This window comes from Homarus americanus, unplaced genomic scaffold, assembly GCF_018991925.1.
Source record: "Homarus americanus isolate GMGI-L3 unplaced genomic scaffold, GMGI_Hamer_2.0 scaffold32929, whole genome shotgun sequence".
In the NCBI taxonomy this organism is placed as follows: Eukaryota; Metazoa; Arthropoda; class Malacostraca; order Decapoda; family Nephropidae; genus Homarus; species Homarus americanus.
Window position 1 is genome coordinate 15,214,748 of NW_024737097.1, and position 13,450 is coordinate 15,228,197.

General features: G+C 42.0%; 1 protein-coding gene across 2 annotated transcripts; it reads left to right on the forward strand.

The window, feature by feature from the left end:
- Window positions 1-2,569: 2,569 nt before the first annotated feature.
- Window positions 2,570-12,847, forward strand: LOC121873234. 2 transcript variants are annotated; one of them, XM_042376611.1, is made up of 6 exons: window positions 2,570-3,183; window positions 7,220-7,366; window positions 7,573-8,694; window positions 9,064-9,251; window positions 9,655-9,833; window positions 11,659-12,847. In XM_042376611.1, exons 3-6 carry the CDS (start codon window positions 7,778-7,780, stop codon window positions 12,070-12,072), a joined length of 1,698 nt encoding a protein of 565 aa, XP_042232545.1. In that variant the 5' UTR covers window positions 2,570-3,183; window positions 7,220-7,366; window positions 7,573-7,777; the 3' UTR covers window positions 12,073-12,847. The 2 variants fall into 2 exon arrangements, with proteins under 2 accessions (XP_042232545.1, XP_042232546.1); XM_042376612.1 differs by lacking the exon at window positions 7,220-7,366.
- The last annotated feature ends 603 nt before the right edge of the window (window positions 12,848-13,450 follow it).

Here is a 13,450-nt window from a genome sequence, read left to right on the forward strand (position 1 = left end):
ACAACGACGGTCAGTGAGGTTTAGTTTTCTATGTTTAGAAAACTAGGATGAACTATGATAGATTATTACTGCGGTATAAGTGAGGTTGCGATGGCTGTGTGGATACTGTGCGTTTCTCCCGTACCAGGTGTCGTTGGTTCGCAATTACATGTATTACACTCCAAGTTCACTCACCTGTAAATAAGCACGTAAATGTACCGTTGGGGAAGCGACGGCGTTTATGTACAGTGTCTCCATGGGTGATGATATAGGTCTGGTAGTCCACACTGTGTTGTATCTACACAAGAAAAAGTTAACAAACCTAACTTTAACCTAACCAAACCAAACATAACCTAACTTTAACTTAATCTAAACTAACTTTAACCAATCCAAACTTATGACTTTTTTCCTAGCCAAACTTTATGACTTGTGACTTTTTTCCTGTGACTTATTTCCCTGGCACCTACACTGAGGCCGATCCAGCCAGTCTTTAGCGCCGGTACAGTTGACAGTGAGGTGACGTTACTCAGGCAAGCGATGCAGTGGGGGTGAGGGTGTGGCCACTGAACCTAACCTAACCTTACCGCCACAAATAGGGTGAGTCACACGCCACACCATTAACTACAACTGCTAATGTGGCGGCAGAGATGGTGTGGTGTAGTAGGGAGCTGGTGTATATAGCCTGGGAAGGAGATGGTAATAGTCTAGGTTAGGTTAGAGTAGCCTAGTAGTTTTGTGGGGGGAGATTATAATAGCCCTGGTAGCCTTATGGGAGAGATTATAATAGCCCTGGTAGCCTTATGGGAGAGATTATAATAGCCCTGGTAGCCTTATGGGAGAGATTATAATAGACCTGGTAGCCTTATGGGAGAGATTATAATAGACCTGGTAGCCTGATGAGCAGTTTATAATAGCCCCGGTAGCCTCATGGGAGGACTACAATGAGCCTAGTAGCCCCAAACATTCCATAGCACAACACGAACCCAGAAAATTGAAACTCGGAGTAGATAGATGATCTCTCACTCGACAGACAAGTTGATAGTTACAAATGGCTCCGAGGTTAAACCAGTGTGTCGATATAACTGTTGGCTCATTACCCGTCATATTGGAATGTCCCGACCCGCGTAAAATATAAACTAGTCATTGGAACTCTGCAGAAACGATATTGGATGTTAGTGGAGAAATTTAGCAAGATTATAGCAGGTTAATTCCTCTTCCAGGTGATCACGAGCAGGTATTAGTTAAAATGTGTCGACACAGCTGGACACCAACCGCCATCTTGGGATACAGCTCGACCCCGACATAACCACTGCTGTTGCGTGTTATGGGGAAATTGACTGCGGCGAATCGTACTAACGGGGGTGTTGGAGGTATCAACTGTGAGCACATCGGTTCACCTGTCAATATTGTGCGTTGTATTATGTGAAGCTGTTCTAGTTACCTTTTGTAAGCAGACAGACATACACCACAATGTCACCCGCCAGTAGCTGTTCACTCGCTTAAGAAGGAATTTCACGGACAGTTGACTAATAATGGTGTCAGGTTGTGGTGTCAGGTTGTGGTGTCCCTTAGTGTGTGGTAGTGCTAGGTAGTATGTGTGGCGGTGATTTAAGAGTTTTACCTGTGGCTGAACGATTTATTAGAATTGATAACCCATTGTCACACACTACCCAATACCACCACACACTACCCAATACCACCACACACTACCCAATACCACCACACACTACCCAATACCACCACATACACTCCCATCAAACACAACTTACAATCTCCAACGTGTTAAGTGGGTAGGGTGTCAGGCGACGGTGTGAAGTAACTCCTAGGCTGAGTCTCGCTGATGTACTGTACTATATATTATTGAAGGTGTTAGTAATCTGCTGTAGCACATTTAGGTAATAATCTCAGAGCTACAGAGTATTTAGGTAGTAATCACAGAGCTACAGAGTATTTAGGTAATAATCTTCAAGCTAAGAGGTGCGGAGGTCGAGTGGAAACAGCTCTCGCCCCATGTCCTAAGAGTAGCTGGTTCGATCCTCCTAACTGGTGCTCAGAGAACGTAACTAGTTAAAGCTAGTCTCGAGTGCAGTTCCTATGTTATATTTAGTTGTTATTTAGTATTTTAACGTAAATTAACTTAGCTCTGGTATTCTTACATTGCCTGGAAATTCAGTGACGGAGATTTCAATGTCCGTAAGTTAGTGAATCATGTCCAAGGTCGGGGAGTCTTTCACGTGGGATTATCTTAAATTATATGGCTGGTGATGCGTAGTAACAACAGTGTAACTCATGTGTAAGCCTTTGTTAATATTCATTAGCGTGTGTGTGTGTGTGTGTGTGAGTGAGTATGGTTGCATTCTGGTTTGTGTTGCGTATGTGCAAGTGAATGCATGAGTTATTCTCATTGGATTAGTGGAGAGTTAAACAAAAGAAAAATTACCACAGTAGACGTAAACATGAAATTTCTACCAAACCATTCAGCAGTTTATTAACTATTATCTACTTATATATGCTCTTAGTGTTTATAGTTAGGAGTGAGTGAGTATATGTGAGGGAGAACAAAGCGTTCCTTCTTGGTGTCTGGCGGCGTCACCACCATACCAGTAGCAATACACTCAGTCAGCGCTCAACTTGCGACCTGTGAACTTGTCAATATTACCACTCCCTCGCTGCACACAACCCGGGCACGATCATTACCTCGTGGGACACTTAACTCACACAAGTGTATCCTTTATGAAGTAACGACTGTGAGAGAAAGGACTTTCATAAGAGGTGAGGAAGGAAGATCTGGTGTCTGGTTGGTGGCGGAAGTGTGGCAGAAACACTACAGTAGGCGATTGTTGTCAAGTCGACCCTGGTTACCAAGACTACACATCGACACACAAATCCACTCCCCCACTGTGATGTTATTGTCCTCCTGCTTATAATAACCCTGAGCATTGTTACGAAGTGAATTAATGTCGGAGATACATAAGAAAATAAATGTCCGTCCAGTGAATCAGTGAAGCTATGACAAATTTACAAAATGTAACTGGTATTATGTGTTGGTTTCGTGAGACAAGGAAAGTGTGATATGAACAGATGACTTGGGGACTAACTCCTCCTCACTGACAACTTATCGACTTGAGAAAGATGAGTGAGGTGATAAGCGCGGCCCTGCACGTGTTCGTTAAGTAATTAGCGTCATCATTCACAAGAACTCAGGTGGGTCAAATGAAACTGGATTACTAATGTGTTCTTATATCATATTGCAAAGGTTTAGGTAGTTTGTAGGTATTTTGATAATGTTCGCAGGTAAAGTTAGGTCCATTTTTTTTAGGGAAGTTCATTACAGAGCAAACAGTTTACATATCATATTTTTCTCAAAGTAATAAATTATACAAATCTAACTGGACTTCGATGAAACTTGGTGTGTAGATGTAACCTAACAAGACATTATACGAGTCGGTAATCAGTCATTTTCATCAATAAAGTTGGGAGTTACGGCTATGTCTGTGATGACGGGTGACTAGACTCACGTGGCTAACTTGTTATCTTCCATTTTGACCCTACAGTCGATGTGCTGCCATTTCAATTTAGTGGATGAAATACTCGAACAAATTTAAACTAGCACAATATTACTGTTTTTGTTTATTGCCGGAGTGTAAACAAAAAAGAGGAAAATTATCCTGTCTAAAGTTAGGTTATATAGGAAGTCAGTCTCTTGTTTTTATTGTAAATTACCATGATTGTCACAGCCAGTTAAAGCATATCCTGCCAGGACTCTTGTATAGGTGGATTCTGGCAAGGTAACCTCGACTGTGACATTAGTAGTGATAAATAATAAAAATAAATAATAAATACACTAGCGGTATATGAGCCAAGATTTCGTGGCAAAGCGTCGCTATCTGAACTGTACATCGACTTACATTTTCAGTGTTATTTGTTCGGTCTGTTTCTGTATTTGTCACTTGTTCGCGTTTTTCTGTATTTGCTTCTTGTTCTTATCTGTTTATTTGTCACTTGTTTTAAATGTTTGTGTATTTGTCACTTGTTCTTATCTATAATTCGTAAGTTGTTGTCTAATGTATGGACCTACGTGTTTAAAGACTTAAGGTGTACAGACATTTATATAAACAATGATGACGGCTTCTTAATGGCTTCTGACAGGAACAGGGCGGTAAATTCTAACATAGGAACAGGACAATGGCTTTAAACAGGAAATGGCAATGGTTTCTAACATAGGAATAGGGTATTTGTTTATAAAACAAAACAGACAGTAAAGTCCTATAACATAGCAAGGCAGCGTTGATAGGACACACCTCTTAAAAAAATCAAAGCACTATTTGGACTCTACCACACGCGGGCAGAGGTTCATGTAATAATCGACAACAGCACCTTTTATAAATTTTTGCTTATACAGTATCAGCTAATGTGACATTTAACCATAATCGACAATCCTTTTTCGTTATAATTATTTTTTTGCTGATTAAAAATATTAAAGTGACATTTCGGTGGAGAATGTATAATTAGAACCATACCCACACACTGCCACATCCACCCAGACAGAAATAATCCTTAGTTTGTTCTCCCAGTGACTGTAACTTGATAAAGAACAAATATAATTGAGTTTGTCTTTGTGTTATTGTCAGGCGTTTTAGGAATCTCGAGAAATTACCAATGTGTTCAGATGATATTGAGGAGTGTTCGTCATTTCACTGGACATTACGGGCTGTGTGTACTTTTTGGTCAAGTTTCCATCACATCCTCACGTATACTACTTTATGGTTAGGTGTTTTCCCGGACTGTCTTCGCTTATTATATTTCTCACCAAGAGCGCTGGAGTTGTTGACTGAACATTTGCTATTGTGTGGATGTCTCGCGTACTGTCAATGAACCAGGTCCTATATAACTGTCTCACATTTTCTACGTTATATATATATATATATATATATATATATATATATATATATATATATATATATATATATATATATATGATATATATGTGTGTGATTCCCTTCTTCAGATTAGATATTTATGTGTATTTGTATTTATCCAAATAATTTAAGCCCCCAATACATCGTTGCTGAGGCACGCATGGGTCGTAAGCCCACTCAGTGTTAAGTGAGGGGAGGTACTTACACATGAACAGTTTCTCTTCCTGAAAAATATAATTCCGCCAGCTGTTACAGGTAAACAGTGTATGTGTGTTAACGCATACCTCGTGAGACCTGCTGACCTGGATCGATGGTGACTCAGAAGCTGCTTTGTGTAGTGAGGCCAACCTGCTCTCAATAACCTCATCTATACTCAAATTAAAATCATTGGCCACATTCATTCTGATAATATATCATAAGGGCTCGTGTCAACAGACCCCCAACTAAGAAAAAAAGTCTTTTGATCCTGACAAACCTAAACAAACACGGCTCAGTCAGGCTTTACAGTACGCAGGAAAATCGGTACAGTACAATAGAGCGATGTCTTGCTTGCCCCTGAAGGTGAAGGTGGCGTCTGATCTTCAAGCTGACGAAGGTTCATGGATAGTAAACCTGTCCATTGTAAGACTGTCATTGCACGTTGAGGTATCGCTGTGTCAGGTTTAAACACACACACACACACACACACACACACACACACACACACACACACACACACACACACACACACACACACACTCAGCCCCATTCCAATCATTGTAAAAATCATCAACAACTCGTAGACAGATAGCTTGTGTGTTCACTCCTTGCCAGTCTCACTTTTGTAATGTAACTGCGCTGAAATTACTTGTTAAGTGACCCTCTCCCCTCCTGTCATTATGTTATATACAGGCATATGTACCAATTATGTCATTTTGTATATTTTCACCTTTTGGCTACTGTAATTGTCAATAAAAAGTTGATTATTGCACACACACACACACACACAGAGTTTATTTATCTGTATTTTATGTACATAATTCATTGTGTTCTTAATATATCTGAGTACATGTATCATTTCAGTCGTAAATTGTTTTCGTAGATATTTCTTTTCGGGAACATTAATTATTTAATGTCCGCACATAAAGTATTCATGGATTAATTGTGTAAATGTAAATTAATTTTGTGTGCACGGATTATTTATTTACGTAAAGGTCTGTCTTTAGCGTTAATTTAATATTCCTATAGTTAGATCCTTTCCTAAACTTCTCTCAGCATAGAAGCCCTTAAGTCCTAGAGAGATCCCTGCGTGACGGTGTGCGTGTGTGTGTGTGTGTGTGTGGACAGAGATGTCACGAATGGTTACGGATACCTTTGTCAATGATGCTGGCTCACCCGCTGTAACCTTTGCGTGTCCATTCGATGATCCGAAGTAGAAATGTCTGAATGAGAGATTGAAAAGGTAATCTAACCTTAAGTAAATAGCCAAAGGTTTAGATATAAATACAAAGGGGATATGAGGGATATATTAAGAGTGAAAGAAGGTTCGTGTGTATGCGTGTGTGAGTGGAGGTGTTGGAGGGAGGCTCGCGAGTGTGTGTGGCTGGGGGGCACGGTAGGCGGTGACCACGAATGTTTTTTCCAAGAATTGGTTGATTATTGTGACATATCTCTCCTGGTTCGCTTGGTGCTGTTAAATAATGAAAAGAATACAATGAACTATATGATCACTTGGCGATAAGAACCTTAATATGTGACAACCAAGAATGTCTCCTGTCCACCTTGGTGAGTCGGACTGGTGGGCGGCGAGGCTCCCTGGTGGCGACGGCAGGGAAGGTTCACGATTTTTTAGACTAAATATAATTTATATTTTGTCGTGTATGCCATTATATATATATATATATATATATATATATATATATATATATATATATATATATATATATATATATATATATATCGTTTAGGCCAAAAAGTTAACTATATAATTCTATACACTATATTTGATCATGAAATATTAAGATACTTGATGCTTTATGATAAGACGCCATCTACATAGTAAATTTTTAGGGCATTCCAAACCTATTTAAGACCTGAAGGATAGTCCTATTTAACTATTTTGTAGCCAGGCCATGGTGGAAAACTAACAAGTGAAGCAACACGAACATTTAAAAAAGAAACAAGATACAAAATATTAAAGAGGCAAGAAACAAACTGAATAAATTAATTTTTTGTATTGATTCATTCACTGTGTTATTTAGTTTTTGTATATGCTATATGTGGTGTTGTGAAGCCTGTAGTTATAATTTGTCACCAGTTATTGGTCATTCTCTTTTTTTCAGAATGGGAACACGGGCCAGACTCCTTCATCAATAACAAACATAACGTAATGGTGTGTAGTGTGTGATTGCGAGCCTCTACACTATCACACTCAAGTTTCCGGCACTTGAGACACAGTTAAAGAATCGACCAAAAACTGAAACGTTACGGTAGGATACATTCTTTGACCAACGTAAATTGATTAGACCACAGATACAATAAACTGTTCGCAAGTTGGGTAAATATTGATGTGCGGGGAGGAGAAGGGGAAGGGGGGGGTGAGAGGGTGGGACTGAATAGTAGTATTGTATAATGAACAATACGTAGGTTTGTTGATAGAAACTTTTGATCAAATATCTCTAATTCTATGTTGCAGGTTGAAGGTGCGAGCTAACTGCAGCGTAGCTTGAATAATGCACGACGTATCGAGCTGGGGTGAGCGTAGGTTGCAGTCCTTTTTGGCGAGGGAGGCAGCCGTTGACTTCACCACTACCACCACCTCCGCTATCAGGCAACACTACCATCACCACCATTCTCGCCCAGACAACACCACGCTGCCCGCCACCACCTAAGACTGTGAGATGGAGGTGCGACGTGCCACAGCTCCTGCTAAATCCAGCGGTAGTGTGGCGACGGCGACCAAGAAGGGAGGTACGCGGGGTGAGGCCAACGGTGCGAGAGGAGTGCTCGCTGGAGGAATTAATGGCACCGGGGGGGTAGCTAGCAATGACGGGGTGACTATTAACGGAGGGATACCTAGTAACGGAGGTACTAACATTGAAAGAGTTGGGGAGTTGGCGAAGAGGAGGTTCGCGAACGACCCCGCCATGATGCGAGAGCTGAAGAGATACCAGAACTTGATGCTGCTCACCCTCCTTCCCGCCATCACCAGCGAGGCAGACTACACTCTCAACCGCCCTCACGTAGACGACAACACTGACCACTCTGCTGTCCGTGGCCAACCTGAAGGTGCCGAAGACGTTGACAAAGACAAGGACCACAACGAACACCTTCCGCTGCCGGTGCCTACTGACGGGATCGTGGGAGTGGCCCAGTACAGTGCCTCGAGACGAAACTCTCAACAGGCCAAGTCTGCTGGCAGTCACGGGAGCCGAAGAAACAAGTCCTTCCCCGCAGGTCCAGCGAGCGCCGGCACGCGCCTGCCTCTCGCCGTCTACAACCCCCTCGACACTTCCCCGCGACCCAAACCACGACGGAAAAGTCATGAAGACGCTTCGCCTCAACGGAGACCTCGACGGAAAAACCAGGACGAAGAGAATGGAAGAAGAAGGAAGAGCCAGGGAGACGACGGCCAGCAAGGGTGGAAGGAAGACGAGTTAACAGACGCCTTGGGAGGGTCTGGCAGCAGCGGGGCAGCAGGCGGCAGCGGCGGTGGGGAACTGGACCTGCTGACGCTGGCGGCGCTGTACCTGGAGAGCCGCCACCGAGTGTTCGGCCAGGAGTGGCATCACCGCCCTGACAACATCGCTAACATCAGGTTAGACACACACACACCGACCAGAATGTTGTCTTTTGTGGAGTTTTTTTTACTCTACAGACACGTAGTATATATTATGTTTGTAGAGCTCAACACATGTCTGTTAACTATCATGTGAAACGGATACTAAGGTCGGTCTCCTCTGAGTATCATTAAAACCACAACAGATCTCACTCGTCGATGATATTAAATGCTGAGTGAAAGTGAACTTAGGCTAAAGCAGGCGTTGGTTTAAACAGGTGTTACTTAAATGGTCGTAATTATACATTCCTTCGGTTCCCTTAACACCGGTTTGAATCACTGTTAGATCTTTAATATTAAACAATTGGGGAAACTATTTAAGTGTTGACCTTTGACCTGTGTCCTCAGACCGACGACCCAGCTCGGAGGGACAGGGGTGGCTCGCCCTCGCCGCCTGACCCCGCTCTCGCCCACGGACACCTCGCCCACCAAGGACCAGACTGGAGGCGGCAAGGAACCCAGAACTTTCTCTGCCGTGATTCCTACACCTGCTGGTCTACACCTTTCTGTCAACTACACCCACAATCTCGACCTAGGTGAGTAGCCCAGAGGTACAGGTAAATATTCTGAGAGAGTAGCCTGGACAGTGGACACTGATTATAGCCTGGTTATAGATCAACACTTCCAGACCCGAATTACTACGGCATACCTGAGTGAAGGTCTTTGTTGACATAGAATAACAGACGCCATATCTTAAGTTAGGTTAGGCTAAGTTAGGTTTGTAATAATAAAATAATAATAATAATAACAATAATAATACAAATGATAGTAATAATTAACTTTGATAATTAAATGTTTTTATATTTTCCACGTTCAGTCAATTTCATCTTTAAACAACGTGACAAATTAGGTTGAATTAAGGTAGGTCATGGCAGGATAGGGAAGGTTAATTAGGTTAGGGAAGCAAAGGGACAGTAAACCCGTATTCCTTTATAACAGAAGAGTCGGCGTTCATAGCCGAGCGTGCCAGAGCTCTCCGTCCACGCTTACGTCGCCTTAACTCAATGGACGACCTCCTCCCCGGGACACCTAACGCTCTCTCCAGGGACCTGCAGAAGGCCACCTCAGCCCCCGACCTCTCCCATAGTGGCCACGGCAAGAGGACCCTTGCTAACATGGTAACTAAAGTAAGCAGTGTGTCTCAGGTCACTCAAGGAGCCTCGCCAACATGGTAACTAGGCCATCTTTTGTTGTGATTCCCTCATCCGAAAAAAAAAGAATAATAATTATTCTATGGTACACGCTTGGCACATCGTCCTCTTAAGGTGACTCACTTGTATAGTTTGACCATATCACTACAGTATTTCCTGATATAAACACAGACACTGCAGGTATTGATTCTTTTACAGCATTTCCTGGTAGAGGCGTTATTTACTCCCCGGAGTTGCACCATTGTATTCAACTCTCAACCAGCTTGTGATTATAACCTTTAGCCAAGTTGTTGATGGATTGAGATAGTTATACACTGTAATAATTCCAAGTGTTGCTTTAATCATGATAGATCAAACCTAATTTCTGGGTTAGATTTTTCTTAAAGTCAAAATAAACTGATTGAAATGTTTAGTTTACGAAATGTCAGCGAAGAACTGTTTAGGCTATATACGACAAGTTTCTCATTGATTTGGTTTTTAATGAATTGAATTTAATTTAATTGAAACAGTTTATTTAGCCAGGAAAACACAGATACAGAGTGGATAACCTGAGCTCTCTTTTAGGCACCTGATATATACTATACATTTATCTGAATTATATAAGTCATGAATGAACTAACACCGTGGCATAATCTATTACTTCTAATCTATAGTTTTTAATCTAGTTAATTTGTTCACGTGAAAGAAAAGGTGGCGGACAGTTTTCTTTTTAATTTGTTATTCATCGACTCCTGGCGGCATGAATTGTTGTTTTCAGTAATTTTAATGGTTGTTGTTTGGTGTATGTCTCTACCTGTATAAAAACCAGAGTTGTTGAATCACAGGCATACGTGAAAACCACAAACAAAGGCTATTAGGGAATTATTAATCTGCCATTCGCGTGATAAACCATTAAAATCATGTTATGTTCCGTACCTTATACATGTATATGTTAACAGCTGCACGCTTACCTCATTAAGACCTGCACGCTAAGGTTGACGGTTTGTGGGGAATTAAATTTTGGTAAGTGGAAGTGTGTGTGTGGTCAGGGGTAGGGCGGCCACTGACTCATGCATTGATTTATCAACAACACCCGAATCCCAGGCTGTGTGGTGACGTGCTAGGCTGCGATGACGTGCTAAGCTGTGTGGTGACTTGTTTGGTGACGTGGTAGGTTGTGTATTTACGTACTAGACTGTTTGGTGGTCATTCATGGTGTCATCGTCATGTCTGAGGGATGGCGACCACGGCCTTCCACTCCCAATATTTCCGGGCTGTCTGTACCAGTTCTGCCAAATTTCGCACCTCTCCGGCACCACAATTTTAATTTCACTCGTCCGTCTCAGTTTCTGCCGAACCCCTGGCCCTCCTGCACTCTGTTTCTTCAGTTAATATCTCTGTCCTGTAATACCAAGTCATTAACTGAGTCAGGAGATCAATATACTGTGCGTTTTCATGCAGTGTTCAGGAAAAAGTAAAATAATTGTCGCTTCTCATAAATTTACTCTTAAGCTGTTATATTTTCTTGTCACAATAGATAGCTATTTCTCAATTAAAAATTATCTTACAAATTCATATTGCTTTGATTTGTATTTAAACATTCTAAGTATGTATATAATCATTGTAGGTACAGTACTGATAAACATAAACAGACAAACATTAAGTCGATTCAGCCAAGAATAACATTGCAAAGAAAATTATTATTACATGATAATATTAACTTGTTGGTCATGGTGTTTCAGAGATGTAGTGAGATGAACGTAATGTGATAAGAGTGTGTTTAAAAGTGTGATTAAGAGTGAGTTTCTTGCAGCACTTGTCACCCACCTCATCTGTAGAGAGCATCTCGCCGCCCCTCGTCACTCCCGCCCGAGCCAACACACCCACCGAGGCTAAGCAGTCAGCTGCCCTCGTCCGCCCTCAGATGGTGGGCGGCTCCCTGGCGACATACTCCGCTGTCGACACCGCCAGGACGACCAATATATCCTACAGCCGCAACAGTGACAGTTTCATAGGACCCATCAACACACGGCTTAGACAGTTGCCCGAGACCTCCCGTACTGCCCTCCCGCCCCCGAAGCCACCCTTCAGGCCAGCGAAGGTGCCGCCCGATACAAGGAGAAATGACCTGCCTCTCACGCCCCCGCCTACAGCCACCGTGGAGGGCCATAGGAAGAGTGGCAGGGTGCATCTACAGCCACTCACGATAAGAAAATTCTCCAATTAAGCCTGGCTGCTTTTGATGGTCTGTTGTCCTAAACAATTGGATACAACGACTCTTTTCAGTTATGCTCTAAAGTGTTGTGGGTGATGTTAACGATCCTCCATAACCTTAGAGGAGCTGCCTGAGGTATTGGTGCAGTTTAGTGTTTGTCGTCAGTCTTGTGGTGGTGAGTGACGCTGGCTGGGTCAGTGTAACAATCTTTATCATCAAATATTTGTGATATTAGTGAGAAGTGGTTGTTAGATAAAGTGGCCTTATTAATTAAACATTACCGACAGTATACGCAAAATGCTTGTTAGTAATTTACTGTGAGTTTATAAATAATTCATAGATTATCCCTGAACCCTATAAAAAGGACGCCGGGTTAACTAGTGTCTCTGTGTCTGTCAGTTTGGGATCTACAAATGACGCCAAGGCTTCACATACATGGATTTCCTTACCAAACTAGATAGAAAGGTCAGAGGTCAAGGTCAAAGTCACTAGAAACTTGGTAGCTAAGAGGGCAGAAATACATTGTAGTGTGATCAATGTTTACGTGTGTACAGGCGAGTGCATCAAACATCAGAAGACGTTTAAGATGTTTGCCTCAGCTACTGTGTATAGTCCTTTTAGGTGAATAATTCTTTTGACAATAACAAAATGATTCAAGTCAGGTTGAGAGGTGAAGTCAAAGGTGAAGATCATGGTAGTGTTATATTTTGTCAGTGACGTGTGTGTGTGTGTGTGTGTGTGTGTGTGTGTGTGTGTGACTGTGTGTGTGTGTGTGAGACTGTGTGTGTGTGTGACTGTGTGTGTATGTGTGTGTGTGTGTGTGTATGACTGTGTGTGTGTGTGTGTGTGTGAGAGACTGTGTTTGTGTGAGACTGTGTGTGACTGTGTGTGTGTCACTGTGTGTGTGCGACTGTGTGTGTGTGTGTGTGTGTGTGTGTGTGTGTGTGTGTGTGTGTGTGTGACTGTGTATGTGTGAGACTGTGACTGTGTGTGTGTGTGTGACTGTGTGTGTGTGACTGTGTGTGTGTGTGTGTGACTGTGACTGTGTGTGTGTGTGTGAACCTGCCATTCTTGTTAATAGTGTTGAGGAAGAAGGAATATAACCGATCTAGAAATTAATGTCATGGTAAAAGAAGTTATATTATGTCAAGCCTCAACCTTGTGTAAATATCCTAGTTCTCGTTTCATAGAATATTATGTATCCAAAGAAAAGGTAAAGAGTGTTGAAAATATTGAAGTGAAGCGATAAGGATTTTGTACAGAAGTATCTATGTGTAATCGTAACAAACTGTACTGCTGTGATAATTGTCTCACTGTCTTGTGTATATTAAAATAACAACACTATGGTGACGCTGCTGTTTTATCATCACCACCATCGCCACCACCATCG

Excerpts from the sequence above, each read along its gene's own strand:
- LOC121873234 (XM_042376611.1), top strand. The coding sequence starts at position 7,778 with ATGGAGGTGCGACGTGCCACAGCTCCTGCTAAATCCAGCGGTAGTGTG. Across the intron at positions 9,252-9,654 it reads CACCCACAATCTCGACCTAG|AAGAGTCGGCGTTCATAGCC; the intron begins GTGAGTAGCCCA and ends CCTTTATAACAG. Across the intron at positions 9,834-11,658 it reads AGAGGACCCTTGCTAACATG|CACTTGTCACCCACCTCATC; the intron begins GTAACTAAAGTA and ends AGTTTCTTGCAG.